The sequence below is a fragment of the Cornus florida genome, unplaced genomic scaffold (genome assembly GCF_030987335.1).
Source record: "Cornus florida cultivar Cherokee Brave unplaced genomic scaffold, ASM3098733v1 CherokeeBrave_3.0.0_Hap2_Chr05, whole genome shotgun sequence".
Classification (NCBI taxonomy): domain Eukaryota; kingdom Viridiplantae; phylum Streptophyta; class Magnoliopsida; order Cornales; family Cornaceae; genus Cornus; species Cornus florida.
The window spans coordinates 80310936-80336644 of NW_026775575.1; the positions used below are offsets into that span (position 1 = coordinate 80310936).

The 25709-nt window shown below is 33.7% G+C and overlaps 3 protein-coding genes across 3 annotated transcripts; 1 reads left to right on the forward strand and 2 right to left on the reverse strand.

The window, feature by feature from the left end:
* Window positions 1-15176: 15176 nt before the first annotated feature.
* LOC132307072 (histone H4) lies at window positions 15177-15716 on the reverse strand. The gene has a single exon (XM_059804733.1). The coding sequence runs from the start codon at window positions 15622-15624 to the stop codon at window positions 15313-15315; it is 312 nt and encodes a 103-aa protein (XP_059660716.1). The 5' UTR covers window positions 15625-15716; the 3' UTR covers window positions 15177-15312.
* Window positions 15717-15792: 76 nt separating this feature from the next.
* Window positions 15793-19561, forward strand: LOC132307074 (uncharacterized). The gene is made up of 4 exons (XM_059804736.1): window positions 15793-16331; window positions 16428-16468; window positions 18928-18970; window positions 19278-19561. The coding sequence occupies exons 1-4, from the start codon at window positions 16229-16231 to the stop codon at window positions 19391-19393; spliced, it is 303 nt and encodes a 100-aa protein (XP_059660719.1). The 5' UTR covers window positions 15793-16228; the 3' UTR covers window positions 19394-19561.
* Window positions 19562-20031: 470 nt separating this feature from the next.
* On the reverse strand, window positions 20032-20592 carry LOC132307075 (histone H4). The gene has a single exon (XM_059804737.1). It carries the CDS (start codon window positions 20505-20507, stop codon window positions 20196-20198), a length of 312 nt encoding a protein of 103 aa, XP_059660720.1. The 5' UTR covers window positions 20508-20592; the 3' UTR covers window positions 20032-20195.
* Between the last annotated feature and the right edge of the window lie 5117 nt (window positions 20593-25709).

Genomic DNA, 25709 nt, shown 5'->3' on the forward strand with positions numbered 1-25709 from the left:
ACCTAAATTGCCCCAAAGCATACTAAATATCCCCGAGTTGATTTTTAAAAGTCTCGAACATGTTCTAAAACTTTGAGAACAGTGTTGTATGTTTAAATTGCACGAAGTTTGTATTAAAATCACATGGATTGAGATTTGGTGAAAAAGCTAACAATAATCATGTTGGAAGTTGTGGTATTTGAGTTAAGGTTGTGCTAATTGACTATTAAGTTGCTAAATGATAGTTATCATGCTTAAACAGGTTGGAAGATGGATGTAAATCATATAGTAGGTTGTTTTACATATATTATTTATGTTTATGCTATGCATGTGTGATACCTCCAGATTTCCGGATGCGGGTTGGCCAGGCCCATGCCCGATTACCCGAGGATATCAAACCAATTAGCAATAATCGAACACAGAATAATTATATCAAAAGAGATAAATAAAATTTGCTGAAATGAAAACTAAAAGAGTAATCCAATATTTGAAAACCTCAGAATAAATAACTCCATTGATAAATAAGATATTTCAGTTACAACTGATTCACCACGAACACATGTCGTTCTCCAACTTATACAACTCGGGAATCCATCTAGTGGACCCCTGAAATAACCCACTGAACTCAAAAGACTGGAAACAAAACCCAAGTCTAAACACAAAATATATTCCAATGTCATCGGTGGAGTGAACAACTATATCTGCTCAGCACGATTAAGCTCTGCAGCCTGGAACTGACGAACACCTGTAAAGAATAATAGAAGAGTGGGTCAGGCCCACGAGCAAGTTCTAATCTAGCTGCAATCCATACAGTGACCCGATACGCAGATACACCGTAGATACTTCACAATATCTATCTAGTCCATACATATATATATCCATACTATGGGACATTCACTGAACTACAATAGGGGTCTCAACCTGAATAGAAGGCAACATGCGAAAACGCACCCAAAGGTGGGCATGAGTACCTAGACCTAACAGGGTACACCTCAACCTATTATAGCTAGCTACGCATCCACTGCATATACGCGTCCTAACCAACGAGTCTGAGACTCAAGCTCATCTCGTGGTACCATAACCATATATTTAAAGTCTATTCAAATCCATCCATAGGAACTCCAATAAATCGTTCAGCTTATTCAGCTGCACAAACTTATATAAGAGATCCAGTAAGTCGTTCAGTTTATTCAACTGCACAGACTTAAATATAAGGAGAATTATGTTTTTATAATTCGTACCCTTCTTCCCAAAATAGGTAGGACTGAGTATTTTGAATCAGTCTGTCCCTAGTATGTCACCGTTCCATACCGGTACATACAATCCACAAAATTCATATAATTGATAGAACAGGTAAAGCTGTTCACCAATTAAAATCCATAAGGTAGGAATTAGCATTTTGAGCTAAACCATATCTAGTATGCCACCGTCCCATACCGGTGCATACAATCCTCCATATCCATGTAAATTATAACATTCAAATGATAAGCAAGTAATTTACAATGCAAAACCAAACCCAGATAATTGACAGAATTTTAATGTGAGAATTCAGCAATTAAAATCCAATACATAATTGGCCAAATTTAATATAAGAATTCAGCAATTATAATCCAATATATGATTCCAAATAATTGACCGAATTAAGTATAAGAATTCAGCAATTATGGTCCAATACATAATTCCAGGTAAATTACAAGGCATAAATAATAAGCACGTAATTTATAGTCCAAAACCAACCATCCATATTATTGCAGAATAGTATTTAGTATTTCAGCAACGTAAAACCAAGCGTTAATCCATGTAAAGTTTAATATTCCAACAACCACCTCCAAAACCATAATCCAACTCCAAGCCAAAATCCAGTTAATTGCTTAACCGTGTGTATATTACCCCAATTAAATCCTACAATACCATTCCGTTCAAAACTATGCAAACTACAGATTTATAACAGAGTAGTTTAACAACCAAAATCTGAAACATGCATAGGACCAACTCTGTTCACTAGAAGACCCTAATATGTATTTAAAACAAGTTTTAAATTCATGCTATACTAATTAAATCACTAATTTAGAATTAGGTAATTTTAATCTTTTCTATCCGTTAATCGCATGCAAATAGGTTTAATTCCGTATTATGCATTCTACTTGTCTACCTGTATAAACCACGCACGGAGAACCATTAAGAACACCCAAGGGACATGTTAAACACCTCAGTTTACTTCCAACTCAGTCCCAAACTCACAACCCTCCAACAGTAACAGGTAATTCGTAAAAAAAAAAAAAATCAAAAATGAAATTCCAAGAGAGCCTGCTCAATTTTTGGAAAGAGCAGGCTCTTTTAGAGCCTTGGGCCGGCTCCATTACTTCATGGAGCCGGCTCTTTACCTAGAAAAGATGAGGGAGCCGGCTCCCTTATTCCATGGAGCCGGCTTTCTGCCCTTCTAAGAGCCGTCTCCAACCTCTGCAATTCCTGCGACTCTCTGTTTTGCTTCCGGTCACTTTCCACCTCTACCAGCCTTTCTATTTGGCTTTAAAACAAATCCTAATAGTCTCAATAACACCCAATAGCATCTCAATGGTTTGTTTACAGTTCGTTGGAATCAATTACAGAGATTGGACTTTCAACAGTTTTAATAGGCATACAGAACCAACACTGAACCCAGATTTGCAACTACTGTAACAGAGTTATTTTAACACATATAGATTATCAAAATATCATATAATAAACATGTATTCTCAGTTAACGATGAATTAAACCCTAGAGAACATCTAGGTGCACAGAACACAGGTCAGGGGAAAGAGGAAGAAAAGAACTCGCCTTTACAATTTTGGATGAAACCATGTCGCCGTCTTTCTAAGTTTTTCTGGCGATTTCGACTGCCGTCAAGGACTCTCCTACTCCGGTTCTAACCCTCGAATAGCCCTTAACCATCATCCTTGGTCCAGCCCAAATCCCTTGTGCCAAAACCTTCATCCCCTTCTCTTTAAACTCTCTGTTTTTCTCTCTAACTTATAGGTACGTGCAAAGAGTTTTGCTAACCCTAACAGACCACTCTATTCTCTATATATATGCTAGAATAGAACCCCATCCATATATAATTAGAGTAAAACCCTAATTAAATCCTAGTCGGCCCATAGAGCAACCTAGGTTACAATACTCAGCCGCCTATACTTGAATTGCTATCAAAACTATAATTGAACTTAAATAAACTAACTTAATTTTAATTAAACTAAATAAAGAATAACACAATTAATTAAAATAAACAAACAAATAAAGAATTACACCCTTAATTAAAATAAACAAACAATTAAAAAAAATAACACAATGAATTAAAATAAACAAACAATTGGACACATAAGCATATAGATACAAAATCAATTTAAAATGCACAAAAATAAAATTTAAATTCCATTTTTATCCCTTTTGAAATTAGGGGTATTACAGCATGTGTTGTCTTGTATATGATTTATTGTGTATTTAATTACAATGTTATTATGTGGTTTATTTGGAGGCATGAACAAGTTGTCGAAGGCATAAAACACTGCCTTATATTGGTTTGGACAAAGTATTGGGATTTATATGCCTTGGCATAGCAAATTCCTATTTGGATTATAATGATATATGTTCCTGATGTTTATGAAATATTTATACTTTATACAATTGGTGAATTCAATATATTATGTTTCGATTCATTATAGAATTGATAATGTCCACTTGATTACAAGAGATATTTATATATGTATGTGATGGCGATCAATACATGAATATAAATAGTAATCATAAATTGTTCATAGTCGGTAATTATGGATGGACTCATAATTAATTAAGACTTGAACTGGATCCGCTTTAGGTTGAGATATATTGCGAAAGCCGTCGTATGTAATTGCTCCCTATCACCATCATGGCATTTGACTCTTAAGCATGAGAGAAGTATAAACTCTTTTATTAATTAGTAATTACTTTGATGTGTTCGGCGAAATCTTCAGAATCCTTAAATCGGCACTTTGGGTAATTATGTAATTAATAGTTAGAGGGTTATATTTTCAATATTTGAATCATTACTACTTGTATTTATTTTGTATTGATTATGGTTGATTACAAAGTAAATTCGAAGGCCTTCGTGTGTTTTTAGACAAAATGATTTATTATATATTTATTTATCTAAATTATTATTTTTGTCAAACAAATATTTTATTGTGATCAAGCCAAAAATAATCAATGGTACCAAAATAAATATATTAATTAAGTAGTCGGATTGATGGCTTTATTTATCCGATAACTAATTATGCATAGAGGGGTCAAAGTGCAACATTTATTTAGAGGTTATTTATTATTTAATTGGAGTTCAATTAATTTCTTTTAGTGGAGTAGAAATTAAGTTATGAATTAATTGAATTGGGTCCATGGACCGGGCCAATTATTAATTCATTGTAACCAATAAAATAATAAGCACAAATGATTTCCACTCATAACCCAACTTGATATTGGAATCCTATTAGATTTGAGACATGTGAATTAGAGATTGAGAAGGATTTATTGTTTCCTTTTCTTTATCTTTATGTTGCCTATATATATACATGGTCTACGTATATTTTAGGCGTGATTTTTGGTAGAAGGAAAAAGGGAATATATTTTCTCTCTCTAAAAAATTAGGGTTAATGTTCTCATCTAACGGAGGCTCCCACAAGCCTAGTTTTCCAAGGTCATTCATGGAGGCTCATGAGTGATTCCTAAAGGCAAAACAATTACCAAGAAGATGGAGATCCAAGGAGAAGACATCTTACTAAGGGATCTACAATAAGTGAGAACATTCACTTTAGAGGAAAGATTTAAAGGTTTGCTCAGACTTTTAATGTAAGTATTCAATCTGTTAATTGAATGATACATCATATTTTATTTTTGCATAAAACTTGTCTCTATGTGATGAATCAAGATCTGTGAATGAAAATCCATCGAACAGTTTTAAAACTAGCACGTTTCCCAATAGTAGTATCAGAGCATGGTTTGATTCATTACTAGAGATCATGTTTTTATCAAAATCCATCATTCGTGGATCCAATTTTGATATGCATATATTTATTTATTGATGTATGTTGATGTATGAATTAATATATTGATACATGATGATGTATGTATAATTGTGAATGGATGATGATGTGTGTTTGGGCCATGGATGAACCTTATAGGTTATTGAATGTAATTTTATCTTTGGATGAATGTAATTAAGGCTTTGATTTAGCCATTTGAAAGATCAATGATGTAATTTAATTTTTTTCATTGTATTTCAAATTGTAAATTTATTTAAAGTCATGTAATCTTCATCAAAGGATGTTATGAAGCTTCAAGAAGGTCCAAAAACGTTAAATTAGGCTTCAGGAATTTTTTGGAATTTTTCCGGAATTTTTCGGAATTTTTTTGGGCTTTTTTTAATTTTTCCAAATTTTTTATTATTTTTCGGTGGTTTTCCGGCGACATTTCGGCAACTGGAAGGGCACCGGCAGCAAGGGCGGTGCCGGCAAGGAGAAGGTTGATCCTGTGCTTCGCGGCCCACCAGGATAAGGTGCAACCGCAAGTTGAACCATTAGATCACGAGGGATAATGGGTTTTTATCCCATGCAGCGCAGCACGGTACAACCGGCGAGCTTAGATTCCAGCTGGCGCATGAGACCACGCGCCAGCACTTGTTTGACCTTTGACCGGCGCGTGGCAGCTCGTGAAGGCCCGTGCCACGTGCCTCTTGATCACCTCAGCATGTGCAGTGCGTGTGGACGCGCTGCATGCTCCCCTAGCGCGTGCCAGCGCGTGGGGATGTGTTGCAGCTCCTCTGGGCACGTGCCAGTGCGTGCAGGGTCCTTCGGGCGCGTTCCAAGAGTCGTTTTGCTTCTCCTAGTGCGTACGAGCTCCCTACAGGAGTTTACAAGCCATTGATGGATGCCCGGATAGCGAGAATAATATTTAAATGTTAAAAGCTGATTCCATTGGCCATTTAATTTGCTGTTATCTGTTATTTATTTATTTTACTGATACATGGAATAATTAATTATTTATTATTATTATTCATGCATTGGATCCATGATTTTTTTTTATCTAAATGACTTAATTTATATTAATTGAATTATGAAAATTAATTGGATAAGATTGCTAATTAATTTGAGGGTATTTATTGGGAAATGAAAAATTATTTTTGTAAATTATTTTTAAAGTGTGCCTCAAATAAAATATTAGTGAATCATTTAAAAGTCCAGTTATTTTCTAAATTTAAGTGGATTAAAATCAAGACGTTTTGCATGCATTATATCATGGATATGAATAAATTAAAAGCCTTAATTATGAATGATTAAAAATTGAGTGGGAGCGGGAATTTTTATACATTGCCCCATGGCCTTCGTTATTAAAACCATTGTAATTAGATCTTCAAGAATAAGGCCCCACGCATGATTTGAAGAGTCTTAATATTACAAGAATGGTTGTCTCATGAAAATAAAAATATTAAATATTCATTGTAATTAGATCTTTAAAAATAAAGCTCTACGTATGATTTAAAGAGTCTAGATTATAATGACAAGATATTTAATGTTTTATTTTTCATTAGAGATTTAATAACGTTATACAATCAATCTAAAATCGACAGTGTTAGCTCCCTAACGGAGTGGTCTACATTAGGTGATTTTAGAAAGGTTAAACAAAATCGGGAATCATTTCATATAGATAGACAAGGCATTGTCTTAAGAGATATGGAAATGATGGGATTTGCCCACCAATAGTAATAATGGACTTCGCCAACCGAATAAGTAATTGGCGTATTGGTTATCCGATTTTTCATGCAGTGGTTAAGGGACCCACATATTATTATTTTAATGAAAGTGCTCACCTAATAACAAATGAATCTAACAATAGTAATAATGAACTCCTCCATCAAGATAAGTTATTGACGTATTGATTGTGTGATTTATTATGCTACGGAGTTGAGGGACCCACATTAATTAAAAGGGATTGCTCACCAATAAGTGATATTGAATTCTTATTCAATTGAGATTTAATATACTATGTGGTTGACAAACTCATTTTAATTTTAAATGTGCATGATAGTATGAATAATTCACCTTGAACATTGTATGAATGCATTTATATTCAGATTATTTATGTCTAATTCATTTTATTTGCTTGCTTATATATTCAATGTATTTGGACCTCATTTATATTGACTGGAACATGAATTTAGATATTTTATTCACAACGTAGTGGTACAAAATATATTTACTACTCCTAAACCTAATTCTTTTACTTTAAGATACCCAAGAGAACATTAATACTTTTAATAAGTAAAATAAGACAAATAATAGGACTTGGTGTAATATTCTAGAGTTTATCTCGAATATGCTCCAAAGCTAACATTTGCATTATTTTATTTTCTTCAAGTATCATGTTAAATATCAATGAGATGTTTTGGTGACATTAGATAGAGTTTATGCCTTAGTACTGTGTCAGACTTGATTACCATTGAGATAGTCTAAGGAACTCCAGTAAGAGATGGTATTTTGAAAATGATTGGTTATTATTTAAAAATTTAACTGGAGATCAATAAGGTTGACTTGGTTGGTAAGTTTCAAGTTGACATGATTATTACCTTGTTACCAAACTCGTTTGACTCTTTTAGAGTGAACTAAATAAAGAACCAGTTTGAGTTCACACTCGCTGATATTCTTATAGAATTGGTAACAGATAAAAGGATAATCAAAAGTATAGGCATTCTTATCAATCTAACCTAGCCTATACCATCTTCTTCTAGGCCCAAGTGGAAGGGTAGCAGAAAGAAGAATTATGATAATAGGACTAGGTTAGCACAAAACAAGGGTATTCAAAAGGTTAAAGGGAATAAAGCAGTGTATGTTGAGGACGAAGGAAACTGTTTCTTTTGCTGTTAACTATAACACTAAAGGACGAACTGTCTAAGCAATGACGTGGCATAAGGAATGTATATTTAATCATTGAGCTGTGTTATGTGGTTGTATCTATTAATTTCTGATGGATAGATACTGGAGCCACTAAACATGTTTATAATTCGTTGCAAGAATTTCAGGAATACAGAAGCCTCGATGATATGGAATATATTTGTATTTGACCTGATGTCAATGTTGTAGCGAAGTCAGTGGGAGTATTACATCTGAAATTAGAGAGTATGAGGATATTAGTATTAGAGAACTATCTTTATGCACAGATGTTAGACGCAATCTCATTCTTGTTTCACTTTTGATTTATAAAAATTGTGTTGTTATTTTGTAAAACTGCTTTCATAAAATCGAATAGATGTGCGATTGCTTCTGGTGCATTGAAAGATGGTTAATATGCTATAACCACAAGCTCTTAAAATTTGCAGGATTTAGATACTAATGTTGCATCTTCTAGATTGAATGTTAAGAGAAAATTTGTTATTCTTGACTCGTTGTATTTTTAGTATCTATTTTTGGGTTGTAATCAGTCAAAATGAGATTCAAAGATTGGTCAAAGAAGGTTTATAACTTAGTGAGGTAGAAGAGTCTAAACCAACTTGTGAATCTTGTATTGAATGATAGAGAACCCTAAGGGCTTTAATCAGCCAAATAAAATAGACATAAAAAAATAAAAAAATAAATAAATAAATAAAACAATTGGAGTCGGTACACATAGACACGTATGGTCTTATGAACATCTAAGCAAGTTTACTCACGTTTTGGATAAATTTACCTGATGCGACACAAGTCTTAAACTTTTGGTATATTGCGAGAGTGTTAAGACTAATGTGGAGCATAGATTAGGTAAACTTATCAAGACACTTCGATCTGATCATGGATATGAGTATTTCTTGGGATAGTGCAAAGACTATATGGTCAATGAGGGTGTGTGTACCAGTTTTCCGCAATTGACGCTAAATGGATTTATATTTCAAATAGGAATAACAAAATTCCGCTTAACATGGTTAAATCTATGATCAGTATGCTACATTATCTCTTTCATTTAAGAGTCTAGCGTTAATGATATCGATGCACATTATGAAATGCATTCCATCTTAGTCTGTCTCAAGGATACCGTTTGAGTTGTGTTTTTAACTAAATCTTAGTTTAAATCACATACACATATGGGGTAGTCTTGCACATGTGCGCTTAATATGGACAAGTAAGTTGGAAACAGATCATACGCATGATAGATTTGATAACTACTCTAAAAGCACTAGGATGGATTATTTTATGATCTCAATGATAAAAGTTGATTGTTTACACTCACTGCTTATCTATAGGAGGATCATATTATGAATCACATACCTAGTAGTATAATGTTAGAGAATATGGTATGAGTACCAGATGTACCACATATGAACACACTTATTATATAAATTAAGAATTATATATGAATTCCCTATTGATGTATAAGCATCATCTAGAACACAGGTTCCTGCATCGATACATTGTTGTAATAGGAGGATAATTATCCAATCTGACAGAATCATATTTTTAGGAGAGACCTTTACTGACTTCCCTGTTAAAACATGAGTTGGACCTAGTAAGCTACACGGAAGCGTGAACCGATATGGATACAGATCGTTTTGGCAAGTTGCTATGAAATCAGAGTTGGAATCTATGTATTCTAATAAAATCTGGGATCTTGTAAAACTTTCTAGTAGGGTGATTCTAGGATGATTCCTATGGAAGGCAAGTTAATCTACAAAAGGATACCAGAAGATTTCTTAGTAATTAAATCATGGTGTATAAGGGAATGTCATTATTTTTCCTAATTCTATATATTGATGACATCCTATTCATTTATAATGACGTGGAAGTTTTGTCATCAATAAATAGGTAATTCTTCAATTACTTTTAAATGGAGGATCTCAAGATGTAAGCTATATTCCTAGGATCAAGCTTTTGCAAGATCAGGTTAAAAGAAAAATAGGCTTATCTTAATAATCCTACATTGATAAAGTTTTGACCAGATTTGGTATGCAAAACTCAAAGAATGAGTTCTTACTTGATTGACATGGATTACTCTCTCTAGTAAGTAGTTTTCCAAGACTAGCAGAGGAGATTGAGCAAATGAGACTGGAACAATATGCTTCGGCATATGGGAGTCTCATATATGCTATAGTTTATACCAAACAAGACATCCGCTACATAGTAGGGATAATAAGTGGATATCAGTCCAATCCTGGACTTGATAACTGGTCTGTTGTGAAAAATATCACAAAGTACCTTAGGAGAACCAATGATCTCATACTCATTTATGAATGTGATGATGTAGTTCCAGTCAGGTATGATAGTTCTGATTTTAAATCAGTTATATAAGGTCCATGACATGGTGTATGTTCACTCAATGGAAGGAAAATTAGTTAGTAGATTGTTAAGCAGATTTCAACTGCTGACTCAAACCTGAAGGTAGAGTACATTGCAGCCTTAAAGGCAGCAAAGAAAGCCTTTTGGTTTGATCTCACTAATTTAAAGGTTGTGGAGCTTACTAGCCTGCCTATCGAGCTATATTGCGACAATAGTGCAGAAGTAGTCCAAACCAATGACCCAAGGTTCCATAGACGAACAAGGTACACTGAAAGGAAGTATCATATTATACATGATATTGTCCGGCAAGAAAACGTACTCGTGGCTAGAACATTGCATTGGAACATAACTTTGTTGATCCATTGACAAATGTGTCATTGATTAATAATTTTGATCGTCATCTGGATAACATTGGAGTTAGATGCAATTTGAATTGGCTATGAGGGCAAGTGGGAGCTGTTGGGATTTATATGCCCTGGCATAGCAAATTCCTATTTGGATTATAGTGACATATGTTCCTGATGTTTTGAAATATTTATACTTTATACAATTGGTGAATTCAATGTATTATGTTTTGATTCATTATAAAATTGATAGTGTCCACTTGATTACAAGAGATATTTATATATGTATGTGATGGCGATTAATACATGAATATAAATAGTAATCATAAATTGTTCATAGTCGGTAATTATGGATGGACTTATAATTAATTAAGACTTGAACTGGATCCGCGTTAGGTTGAGATATATTGCGAGAGCCGTCGTATGCAATTGCTCCCTATCACCGTCATACCATTTGACTCTTAAGCATGAGAGAACTATAGACTCTTTTATTAATTAGTAATTACTTTGATGTGTTCGGCGGAATCTTCGGAGTCCTTAGACCAGCACTTTGGGTAATTATGTAATTAATAGTTAGAGGGTTATATTTTCAATATTTGCATCATTACTACTTGTATTTATTTTGTATTGATTATGGTTGATCACAAACTAAATTCGAAGGTCTTCGTGTGTTTTTAGACAAAATGATTTATTATATATTTATTTATCTAAATTATTATTTTTGTCAAACAAAAATAATAAGCCCAAATGATTCTCACTCATAACCCAACTTGATATTGGAATCCTATTAGATTTGAGACATGTGAATTAGAGATTGAGAAGGATTTATTGTTTTCTTTTCTTTATCTTTATGTTGCCTATATATATACATGATTTATGATTTTTGCTACAAGGAAAAAGGGAATATATTTTCTCCCTCTAGAAAATTAGGGTTAATGTTCTCATCTAATGGAGGCTCCCACAAGCCTAGTTTTCCAAGGTCATTCATGGAGGCTTATGAGTGATTCCTAAAGGCAAAACAATTACCAAGAAGATGGAGATCCAAGGAGAAGGCATCTTACTAAGGGATTTACAATAAGTGAGAACATTCACTTTAGAGAAAAGATTTAAAGGTTTGCTCAGACCTTTGATGTAAGTATTCAATCTGTTAATTGAATGATACATCAAGTTTTATTTTTGCATAAAATTTATTTCTATGTGATGAATCAAGATCTGTGAATGAAAATTCCTCGAAAATTTTTAAAACTAGCACGTTTCCCAACACAAAATACATACATTGATTACATGATTGAATTGTTAAATTATAATATGGACCAAAACATACTCCTGGAGGCATGAACGAATTGTGAAGGCTTAAACAAACAGTCATTTAAATAGTATGGACAAAAACATACTTATGGAGATATAGAGGAGTTGTCAAATCATAAATATATTGATATAAAAATTAGATGAACAAATATACATCTATGGTTATTGTGTTTATGGTTTGGAGGAAATAGATATATATTACTTAAAACTTAAAAAGGCTAGTAAGCCAATTTAATTAATTTGTGGATTGAGGGAATTAATTTGCAAAGATAATAGTTTATCTAATGTTGGTTAGTGATATATAATTTCGGTGAGTTTTATAACTGGTGCTATCATATCACTCATTAAAGTTTTTTCTACTCTACAAGACATAAATTTCATTGTACTATTGAGACAGTTTTAGCGAATCCAAAATTTCAATTGACATTCAAAAATAGACTTCGTGGAATAACTAAAATCAGAATGTAGGATAGGAATGTTGCATAAGTTGTGAGTTTGGCTGCTGAGAAAATTGATTCATTCAAAGTTTACAACCTTGATGCCGCCACAAAAAGAACCCACGGAGGTCTATTATTGTATGATTTTAGAAGCATTGTTGACGATTGTCTATTATTGTATGATCTTAGAAGCATTGTTCACGATAATAAATTCGCCAATAGAACGTGAATTGTTTTCAAATCTCACCTACTAATATTGTTTACGGATATTATCATTGTGACTCCTATATATAGCCATCTTTCCCTTATTTGAATTCTTCAATCTTTGGTTTTGGGTTTGGTCTTACTTCTTCTCCTAGTTTATTTGATTTTGTTATCATGAACTCATACTGCCACAACACCCAAAATACAATCAAGTGTCTAGATAGTAAATTACTTGAATTGTTTTCAAATGTCACCTACTAATATTGTGTTGGGAAATTATTGCCATCATGACTCCTATTTATAGGCATCCTTCCACTGATGAGTCCATCCATGTTAAAGATTTAGTTTTATTTGAATTCTTCAATCTTCTAAAATATGCTTCAATAAACTATCTATTTTTTCTAAACTCTTCAATAAATTAGAATCTTTCATCAAACTCTTCAATAAACTTGAATCATCCATTTCTTTACATCAAGAAAAAAAAAAAAAAAAAAAAAACCTCTTTACATAACACCATACTTATAATCTTTTGAATTTTTAAACAAAAAAACAATTATACCTGAATATATCCTTATTCGTATTTTTCTATTATTAAATAAGAAAAACAAACTATAACTAGGGCTGCAAATGAACCGAGCTGTTCATGAACAGTTCGGGCTCGGCTTAGACTCGTTCATTAAATAAATGACCGAGCCCAAGCTCGATTTCTAAACTCATTTAGTAAACGAGCCGATCTTAAGTAATGCTGGGCTCGGTTCGTGTAGGCTCGTGAATATGAGCTCGTGTAGGCCCGTTTATGTTCCTGAACATAAGCTCATGCAAGCTCGTTTATGTTCATGAACCGTAGGCTCGATATAGGGCTCGTTTATATTTATTTTTATTTTTTAATAAAATTCATTAATTTATTTAAGTATAAGATAAATATCTAATAATTTATTAAACGAGCTGGCGAGCTCGTTCAATAAATTTTGATTATAAATTTAATTTATTTTCTTAAATGAGCCAAGCACAAGCCGAGCTCGAGCTTTTTAACACCATGACGAGCCCGAGCTCAGTTTTTTGAGCTCGTCACGAGTCCGAACTGAGCCAGAGCCAAACTATAAATAAACGAGCTCGAGCAACCTAAGGTTCAGCTCGGCTCGGCTCGACTCGGTTCATTTTCAGCTCTAAATATAACTTTACTTTTACAAATACACTTATTTTTCTATCATATTTTATGAACTATTATACAAAATAATAATAATAAATCTAATACAAAATAAATGAGAAGTCCTAACCATTATTGGACACCCAAGTAATTGTGCTCGAAATGTTTAAGGTTTTTTTCAGCTTACGTATGGGGGTGGCAAAATATACCCAACCCAAAAACGGACTTAAATCTTCTAAGTTAAAAAAGCTTTACATTATCACAAGTTGAATTAGATAGACGTTAACATGTGGTACTTTAATGATATCTAGGGCTTATATTGCAAGACATCAAAAATTAACTTAAATTATAAAAGTGACATTGTTTTAAGGTAATAGAAAGAAACGACATCTAACAAGCCTTTGTTACGTGCCTCTACTTCTCAAATTCATTGGCTGAATTCATCACATTTTGATCGCTGGAGGTCACAATCTTACCACCGATATTATCAGCCTGATCTTGCTTGTAATTCACAACACTCTCATCATTCAAAGTTCTTATTTTTCATGCAAAATTTTATTCTATTATACATGTTTGTGTATATATAATATATTAAATTTTTAGATTAAAGAACTCGTGGACCAAAAATTTCGAATAAAATAAAATAAAATTTCAGAAAGGATAGTGAGGAAAGAAAGGAAATTGATATCTACAATCAAAATTCAAGTTCCCACTTTCCGTACTATTATTATTATACATGTTTGTCTATATGAGTCAGACATTGGATTCAATTTAGATTGAATAACTTGTGCACAAGTAATTTGATCTACACAGGGAGAGGGAGAGGGGTGGTGACAAAAGTCATCGGCCTTTAAATTTGTTTTCCAAAATATGTTAGGTATCAAGTATTTTTTTTATGACGAAATGATGTGGTGCATTATTAGTCTTGATTTTGTATACCATGTTACTTGTCAAATTTACAATAATTTATCCTGGTTCACCCAAAAACCTGCCCCCAAACCCGTTTAGTAATTATTAATTGCGCTCGAAATGTTTAAAGTTGTTTTGGACATATTTTGAAATTTTGTTTAATTGCAACTTAATGAACAAAGCACATGTTTTCAAGATGCAAAATCAAATTTCTACTAATCATTTTTTACAAAATGTTTGAGCATGAATATCAGAGGGGTGAATGAACTGGTAAGTTGGTTCAACTAGATTGTCCGAAACAACATGATTGAACTCTTTGAGCTTTGATTTTTAATCCAACAATATTAAAATTTCATAGGATTTCCAAACTAAATATCAGGAGGGTTCAATTTCAAAAATATTCAAACACCAAAGACGCAAACCAGACCATTTTGATCCCTAACAATACTAATCTGATACTACAACATGCTAAATTTATCACAGAATCAAATATCAGTAGCAATTAAGAATGAATTTCCTTTTGCATCCAAAACTCGAACTGCTATTTGCAACAAAATAGAAAATATATAGCTTCAAATATAAATTGTGAGTTACAAAACACTAAAACCTCTAATAACAGAACAATTCAGAGGAGAGATAGACAGAGCTACAATTACAGATCAAAAGCCCTAAAACAGAGTCTAACCACCAAACCCATAGAGGGTCCTTCCCTGCCTCTTGAGGGCATAGACCACATCCATGGCCGTCACCGTCTTCCTCCTCGCGTGCTCCGTGTAGGTCACAGCGTCACGAATCACATTTTCCAAGAAAATCTTGAGAACTCCACGAGTCTCCTCATAGATCAACCCAGAAATCCTCTTCACGCCACCTCTTCTCGCCAGTCTCCGAATCGCAGGCTTTGTGATCCCCTGAATGTTGTCCCTCAACACCTTCCTGTGCCTCTTCGCGCCTCCCTTCCCCAAACCCTTACCTCCCTTTCCACGGCCAGACATTTTCAGATCGCGAGCAGTAATAATATGCTTTCTAGGGTTTCAAATTGAGAAGATGAATTGACGGAAACGGTGTCTGTTTGGGTTGGTATTTATGGATATTCGATGGAGATTTGGGGATTTTGAATTCTACCGAGGGTTTAATCGTGGTCGTTGGTTTTTGAAGTCATTGGACGGCTGAGAATGACAATCCGCGTCGAATGCGTCAAGTGAATACAATCCGTCGATTGTTCTTTAATCGATGGCAGGTACAGCTTTCAGATTGTGCTTTTCCGTAGAGACAGAATAAAGTAATAAGACAAGGCGGATAGTTTTTGGCGGGTTTTTTATTAGGAGCCATAAATTCTTTTTTTGTTTTTTTGTTTTCATTTAAATTACTATAATTAACCATTACTAGTTAAAAATAAAAGTTAAAATTTATATCTTATTTGAAAGTAAATACACAGTTTATTTATTTTGTATTTATTTGCGTTTTAGAATAATTTAATTTATATTTTAATAATTCTTACTATAAATTACTCCGTAGTACTGTACGTATAAACCACCAAGGCTACCCAGCTAAAAAGGAAAAAGAGAGAGCAGAGGGAGAGAGTGAGTGAATTCGAAGATGTCGAAACTGGGTCTGTTGTTGCAGAACGTCCGTTTTTTCTCCTGGACAGAGATGGTGCTCTTGTCCGCCGGAGGTTACACGTATCATCACTTCCACAGCGGTACGTAAAAACACACACACACACACACTCTCTTTTCTCTCTCCTCTCTTTAACCATATCTTTACATAAATCGAATTTCGCTTCAAAAATGTGCAGAATTGAAGGCTTTGAAGATTCGTCAGCGAGAAGACTCAGAGGTACGTCGCAACTCATGATCTTCAACCCTAGCTAGTTCTCGAGCACGATATTTCCGTTGAACCAGGATTATTTTATGTTGAGACATGTGTTATAATATATGTATGTGCTTTATATATGCTGTTTATTTCTATTCTATATGTTCTGATCTGCATTTTTAGTGTTTGTGATCTGTAATATTGTTTCTGATGATGCGAGTGTATGAGTGTGAAACTATATCTTCTGTCATCGTCAGATCAATGTTCATGATACATACATACATGTACGTATATATATATGTTATAATATGTATGTGCTTTATATATGCTGATGATTTCTATATGTTCTGAATATTCACTGCATTTAGTGTTTGAAATCTGTCGTATGGTTTCTGTTGGTGATGTGAGTGTATCGGTGTGGAAATTTTTCGTCATCGTCCGATTCAAGCTCATCGTATATATGTGTGTGTGTATGTTTATATGCTGATCAATTCTATATATTCTGAATATTCTCTGCATTTAGTGTTTGAAATCTCTGTAGTATGATTTCTATTGGTGATGCGAGTGTAACAGTGTGGAACGTACTCTTTTGTTATCGTCCCATTCATGCTCATCACACACTGACACACACATAATATGTATGTGCTTTATATAAGCTCGTCATTTCTATATATTAATTCTGAATATTTCCTGCATTTAGTGTTTGAAATCAATAGTACCGTTTCTGATGATTATGTGAGTGTATCAGTGGGTAAGTACTCTTTTCTTATATATTGTCCAATTCATGCTCATCATACATTCATATACATATACATGATATATTGATACTGCTTGTGCTGCTATGAGTTGCATGTTTATTCATTTCACAACTAGCAATTTTTTTTTTGGGTAAATATTTCACAACTAGAATTGCACCCAAATTCCATCTGACAGGAGTGTTCATTGAATAGGAGTAGAAGAAGTCGATATTGTTCATGATTTCCAGTGAATTTTAGTTCATTGCATGAAAATTGCGACGATTCTAAACTGTCTGATTTCATTAGATTTAGTTGTTTGATGGAGCCATTTTCAAATTGTAATCAGTTTGATGATCTGAAATCAACCAATCTCTCAAATTTTGATTTTGGACAACTTTCTTATGATTTACTAGTTGTTGTTACACTGAATTAAATGTGCAACATGCCAACTACAATGCTTGGAGATTCATATATATAGCCTATAACACCTTGTTTAATTTGATTGCTGCGCGCTTAACTGCCAATTGCTTTGCACCATCACTTTGATGTCAATGGTGTTCTTTCTATCTGAAATGTAGTACGTGCCACTTCTTTTATGTATATTTACAGTTCTAAATTTCTAATATACCTCAGTGTACATATCCCACAACCTCTTGTAATCCTAGCTGCATGGGAAAATTAACAAGAAATGGAGTACTTTTTTCAAGTAAAGTTTTGATAATTTATGACCAATGGAAGAATGGTCCTAGATTGTGCAGAATTGGTGAAATTAGAATGTCTTTAGCTGATTGTTGAGTTGAAAAGTGTTTAGATATTGTTTCTACTCAATCTAGAGTGATTTGCCTCCCTACCCTGAAATCAAATATTTCAGGGTAGTGAATGGCTTCAAGGAACCTCAATTATAATGCTTGTTCTCATATACATGATGACAAATTGAAAGTGAAAGAACCACAAGGCTTCTTTGTTTATACAAATATTATCATGTATGCACTTTACTTGGAAAATTTTAATTTTTTTTTGTATTTTAGTCCATTTATGATTTATGTATTGTCTCTTGACTCTCCAGGACATGCATGGTGATTATTGAAAGTTAAGGGAAACCATGTTTTCATTAAATTTTGTTGTTTGCTGAGGCCATGTTCAAATTATAACACTGCCAATTGCTTTGGCACCTTCATTTTGATCAGCATATATAACTAGTTGATCAGCAATTGACAATTTTATGTAGTTGTCTGTCCCTAATTTTCATTTTGGACACCTTTCTTATAATTAAGTAGTAGGCGTCACACTTAAATGTGCAACATGCATGCCAAATAGAATGCTTGGCGGTGTAACACCTTGTTTTGATTTTGCTGAACTGCCAATTGCTTTGGCACCTTCATTTTGATGTCAATGGTGTGTTTCTTTCTAGCTGAAATGTAGTAATTTCTAATATAGGTCAGTGGCCTATATTTCCCGCAACCTCCTGTAGCCCCTGCATGAAGAATTAACAAGAAATAGTAATTTCTTTCAATTAATTTTTTTGTAATTAATAACCAATGGAATAATGGTTCTAGATTCTGCAGAAAATGGTGAAATTCGGATGTCTGTAGTAGTAGTAGTAGTTTGTTGAGTTGAGAAGTGTTGAATTAATTTATGCGCTTTAAACTCCATCTGTGTATTTCAGGTAGAACCAAATCCACATTGTAAAGTCTTTCAAACAATGTAAATTGACATCAATTCTAACCAACATTCTTCTACCTGCAGATTCTTATGGGGTTGGGTTCTAAGGTCATGAAGGAAGAATTTGGTGAGTATTTGCTTTTGCTTTAATTTGATGGTGTAGATTTTTACCTGGGTTATTTTAGTGTTGAGATGGAATTTTGGAATGGTACTGTTGGTGTTTTTGGTATAGATCATATTATTATCCGTGTCATTAATTCTCAATGAATAGAAATATAGAAAAATTTAAACTTGCCATTTTTGTTACGTAGACCTTCCTTTCCTCTTTCTCTGTTTCTCTGAGCATATGAAAGGTTTTGGATGTTCAAAGATTTGCACTGTCTTGATTTCGTAATGTGAATAATTTTAAAAAAAATTCTCATGTTTCTTTGTAGGTGACCCTGCAGCGAAAACCAATGAAGCTGCAGTGAAAGCCAATGAAGAAGCAGTGAAAGCCAAGGAAGTTGCAGTGAAAGTCAATGAAGCTGCTGAGGTGCCAGACAAGAAGTGATCTGAATAGGAGAGGAGGATGAACACTTAATAATTGTTTTAGTTTTACAGTTTGTGATGCATGCTAGCTCCAAACACTCTTATGTTATGTTACTCAATTCCCTTTAGCAATTGTTACTGACTGAATTAGAAAACCTTTCTGATATATAGAGAAAAATAAAAGTTTGAACTTCACTATTTTGACGAGAGAATACCAAAATGTTAAAGATTGAAGCACCAAATCTACCATTTGAGTGGGAAGGGATTTTGATTAAACTTTGTACACAATTTCATTTTAAAAGAGGGTGATAATGTTAAAAATTCATTCATTTTGGTAATACTCATTTCAAGTTGAAAATCAAATTTTAGCACCATTTCGAAAGCCTGACAAATGCTTGAGAATGAATTTCGCGAGGAGTCAACATTTAAGTATAGTTTTCTGGTCAGATCAGTTGTCATAAGTGCTCGTAAACAAAGATCATAAAGCAGAGTGTGCTTGTTTACTGAGAAAATGTTAACCCAGTAAAAAATTCAAAACAACCACAATTTTCTGGCATTTTACATTTAAAAAATGAGAAACCTAAAACTAGAAGTAAGAATCAATTTCATAACCACAGCTTACTTTGCCTTTTCCCTCAATTAATTATCCCAGTAAATAAATTGAGTTCAATAGGAAAAAAATATTTTCCAACCAAATAGAGCATCTACATCTTCAAATATAAATTGTGCATTACAAAATACTAATAATACTAAAACCTCTAATAACAGAGCAATTCAAAGGAAATATGAACAGAGCTACTACAATGATAAGATCAAAACAGAGACTACCCACCAAACCCATAGAGAGTCCTTCCCTGCCTCTTCAGCGCATAAACCACATCCATGGCCGTCACCGTCTTCCTCCTCGCGTGCTCCGTGTAGGTGACAGCATCACGAATCACATTTTCCAGGAAAATTTTGAGAACTCCACGAGTCTCCTCATAGATCAGCCCAGAAATCCTCTTCACGCCACCTCTTCTCGCAAGTCTACGAATCGCAGGCTTCGTGATCCCCTGAATGTTGTCCCTCAACACCTTCCTGTGCCTTTTCGCACCTCCCTTGCCCAAACCCTTCCCTCCCTTTCCACGACCAGACATTTTCAGATACCGATAGACAATTCTAGGGTTTCGAATTGAGAAGAAGAAGAAGTGGCGCGAATTGGGATGCGTTTGGTTTTGGAGTTGGTGTGGTGGTATTTATCGATGAAGATTTGCGGAATTTTGAATTCTATCGAGGGTTTAATCTTGCTCGTTGGTTTTCGATGTGATTGGACGGCTGAGGACGAAGATCCGCGTCCAATGCGTGAAGTGAATATGATCCGTCGATTGTTCTTTAATCGATGGCACAGAGAGCACTCGGATTGTCCTTTATTCTTTCTCGTAGAGAGAGAATAAAGGTGGTATAATAAGACAAACGGGATAGTGTTTGACGGGCTTTTTTTTTTTTTTTTTTTTTTTCATTTAATTTACAAATCACCAAATCAACGATTTCTACTTTGAAAATTTACAATTTATTTTTTACTTAGAAAATAAATACTACACACAGTTTATTTATTTTGTATTTCATTGCGTTTTAGTCTATTAATAATTAGTAGTAATACATTAAGAATTTAATTAAGACTTATATGTCTTACTATAAATTAGTAGTACTGTACGTCAAACCACCCACGCTTCTCAGCTAAAAAGAAAAGAGAGAGAGAAAGAAAGAGCAGAGCGAGAGAGAGAGAGTGTGGAATTCGAAGATGTCGAAACTGGGTCTGTTGTTGCAGCATTTACGGAATTACTCGACGCAGATGGGGCTGGTGGTCGCCGGAAGTACCTTGTATGGCCTTCTCCACTACGGTACGTAAACACACACACACACACACACATTTTCTCTCTCCACCTCCCTTTCATCATCATCACACACACACACACACACACATATATATACTGAGTTTTTGATTCACTATGCAGATATTGAAGCATTGAAAAAATGTCAAAAGGAACAGTCAGAGGTATATACGTCCCAAAACTTCTTCACCTTAATCGGTTTATAGATGTTGATACATGTTATAATATGTGTATGTGCTGATCATTTCTATATTACATGAAAAAAAATACAGTGCCCTAGCTATTTCGGTTGGGAATTTCAACTTCTTATAGTGTATAAATTTGGAAAGGCTGCTGAAAAGGGAATATATGGTGGACATGATGATGATCATGGGGATACTCTTATCTTGAAAAACTATTATATCGATCTAAAGTCTAAGGACTAAGTATATATGTGTGTGTGTGTGTGTGTGGGTGAAGACAAATATATATATATATATATATATATATATATATATATATATATATCTGTTTGTGTGGGCTGTGTTGGTGAAAGCAAGTATATATGTAGTGAATGCTTGAGAAGAAGGATTAAATAAGTGTCCTGCAGTAGATGGAAGAGGCTTTCCAATAGAACATATATGCACGTGATTGACTGATGAGAGGTATGCAGAAGGAAATTACAGAGTTATTCTCAAATTACAGATGGTTATATATACGCAATTACATTCTATAAGAAGAGGTCGATAGCGTGATTGATAATTTTTGTACTGCAAGCATTGAAAAATCTGCATATAGGTGATGTAAAGACATATAGTTGATTTGCTTCCCTACCCTGGAATCAATTAAAATTGTGCTAACTGATAAGAAATGGAAGACAGAGATATGTGTTGGTCATTATTTGTTTTGCTCTTATTCTTTTTAAGTTCTAACAAATACAATTTTGCTTTACCATTTCACCTCTTATAATGAAGTATTTATGAAAATTTTATCAATTTCCTTCCCATTATAAATTTTCTAAAGGAAAATGAAGATGGTATCAGTAAAGTTTTTTTCCCTTCTTGCCATCATTTTCCTTTCAATTATACTCTCTTAATTGCTTCAAAATTATTGAAATTTCACATTTCATTATAGGGGTAGATTACTTTGAGACTCCTTAAAGTTTGTTTAAATTATTGAAGGAATAGTTAGAACCTTTTTTTTTTTTTTTGGGTAAATAATTAAAAGTAAAGAAAAGAGGGAAACTACAAATAACCAGAATGTTTATAATAATTTTAATTCTCTTCATTTTCTGGCAGTTATATACTCTTGCTATTTTAGTGCCTTATCCTGGTAGTAGTAGTAGCGGGGTTTGCTGTTGGATTGTCAAATTAAGGAGCAATCCCCTCTTTCTTTCATTGGTTTTTGATAGTGTGGAGAATGTAATCCTTTCTTCTTTTGTTAATACATGATTGTTGTTGGGATGCACTCATTAGGAGGGAACATGTATTTATACATATATTTAGCTGTTTGCTGGAGATATGTTCTGATTCTAATTAGTTTGATTATCTGGAATAATCCAATCTCGCTAATATATTTTGATTCTGGACAACTTTCTTTTGATTAACTAGCTGTTTGAAGTGCCATTTATTTTTTGTTTATTACAGTTCTAATATACCTCAGTGGCCTATATATTCCACAATCTCCTTAAGTCCTCTGCATGGGAAAATGAACAAGAAATAGTACTTTCTTTCTATTAATTTTCTTATAATTTATAACCAATGGAAAAATGGTCCTAGATTGTGCAGAATTGGTGAAAATAGGATGTCTTAAGCTGATTGTTGAGTTGAAAAGTGTTTAAATGTTGTCTCTACTAGATGGATTTACGTGATTTAAACTCCATCTGTGTAGTTCCGGGAGAACCAAATCCACATTGTAAAGACCTTTTTTTTTTTTTTCCTTCGATGTATAAATCACATTGTAAAGTCTTTCAAATGATGTAAGTCAACTTCAAGGGTTAAATTCTAACCCACATTCATCAACCTGCAGGCTCTTAAGGGGTTGTCTTCTGTTGTGATGAAGAAAGAAGGTGAGTACTACTTATGCTTTTGATGGTGTAGATATTTATTTACCTGGGCAATTGCAGTGTTGAGATGGAAATTTGGAATGCTACTGTTTGTGTTTTTGGGATAGATCATATTATTATCCGTCATTAATTCTCAACTAATAGAAATATAGAAATATTATTCCTTTCCTGTTCCTTTATTTTTCTGATTTTGTTCAAAGATTTCCAGTGTGGTTTGTAGATGTAATTTATTAATTTCTTGATTTTCCTGATTCACGTGCTTAATTTTAAAAAAAAATTCCATGTGTTTTTTGTAGGTGAACCAGCAGTGAAAGCCTGTGAACCTGCAGTACTGAAAGCCACTGAAGCTGCTGTGGTGCCAGACAAGAAATGATCTGAATAGAAGAGGAGGATGAGTACTTAATAATATATGTTTTAGTTTTACAGTTTGTGATGCATGCTAGCTCCAAACACTCTTATGTTATGTTGCTTAATTCCCTCTGGCAGTTTTTTTTGACTCAATTATTACAAAACTTCTGCTGATATATAGAGAGAAAAAAGTTTAAGCTTCACTATATACTTATATACATATTTTAATTCATTTTCCAATTTTTCATTAGTATGGTGAATTTTCCAACTACTGCTTGGGAGTTGGGTCTGGCAGTCTCTTAAAAGTTTATTTGGCATTCTCCAATTTGTCATTAGTATGATGAAGTTTAATTCAAATTCATACACACTGTGTATGTGACCCCGTATTTTTTTTTTTTTTTTTTTTCCTTCCTTCTAGCTTCACCATACCACTTCTTTCAAGTATCGAGTGCATGTGTGTATTGACTATTGAGTAGCCACTTTGTGCAACTAATACCGTACGTTAGATTTGTACCCAGTGTGCTCCTCCATTACTACTAATCAAACTTTGAAAACTATCAAAAACACAATTGAATGTGATACGATTGCCACCAATAAAAAATAAAAAATTAAAATAAAAATAAAAAAAACTTAGCCAGGTGGCAGCAGTTAAGTTGACAGAACATGCATAATGTACACATGTCAATGAGGTCACCACAAATTAAGCCAGTGCTAAAATAAATAAATATATATATATTTAAAAAGAAAAAGAGAAAGAGAAAGAGATAACCATGCAGTGGCTAATATTAAGGTGTCACCATAATAATTTTTTTGTTGCCGTCCAATGGGCACATTGTCTATATTATGGTATATTATTGTCATAGTATATTATTAATATTTTTTCCTAAGTGAACTATTTTTTTTTTATTTTAAAACAAGGCAAATTTACCAAGACACATAAAAAAAAAACCATCAAACAAGGGCAAGAGACAAATCGAGGTTGATAGCTTGGAGGAGCCGGAGGCCAAACCTCCCAAACGTGCCAGTAAATGGAGGCACCCAAGGTGCAATAAATCTGTTAATGAGGGCCACTGGAGCAGGAAAGCATGAATTGGGACCACACATGGCACCAGCTCCGATTTTCCTCAGAACTGAAATGAGTGTTGAGAGGGGAGGATTTCCAAATCAATCCTGAAAAAGGGCAGTAGAACAACAAATGCCACAAAAATGACATTCAACCTCCGCAGAGAGGCTTCATGAGAACAAATCGGTGGCAACATTGCCAAAGAAAGAACACATTTTTTCGAGTATCTTTGATTTTCCATATCTCGAAGAGTTATGACCTGATCGAGATGATGAAGGGCGGAAATCAATGTCAAACCATTGAAATGCAGGGAGTGGAGACTTTGTTTGGGGTTCATTGGATGGGGAGCCAATTATCATCCCAAATCCTGATGGAATAGCCATTTCCCACCTCCCCTCAGAAAAGATATTTTGGACACGCCTACAAAAAGGAGCCAATTTTGACTACAGAATACTAAAATGTAAAGATTTGAAGCACCCAATGTTGATTAAATTTCTTTCAATTATAATTATAAGGCTGGTGATTACGATAAAATTGCTATTATTTTTAGGAGACTTTAGCTAACTTATATATTTGAGGTAACTTTTATATGCAAATATAATTGTGCCCCATTTTTGCCAATACAACTCTCCTAAAATAAATTCAATGCGGCATTAAATAAATAAATAAATTCATCCCAAACACAGTTTTATACATTTTTTTTCTTCACTCAAATCATGTTGAAGAGGAGTCATAGGCTATGATAAGATACAACAATCAATGTTTTAACTGAAACCTAATGAAAGATTAACGTCAATTAACTTAAGTTTATAAAATAAAAAAATAAAAAAAGCGCGTATATAAACGCCCCCAGTGTGTTTGGTTGCAGAGAAGAGAAAATGTATCTCAGAAATGGAAATCAAAATAAATTCAAAACCACAAACAATTATCTGCCATTTTCCATTTAAAAATCTTAAAACTTAAACTGTGCCTTCTCCTTCGATTAATTATTCCACCAAGGAAATTGAGTTCA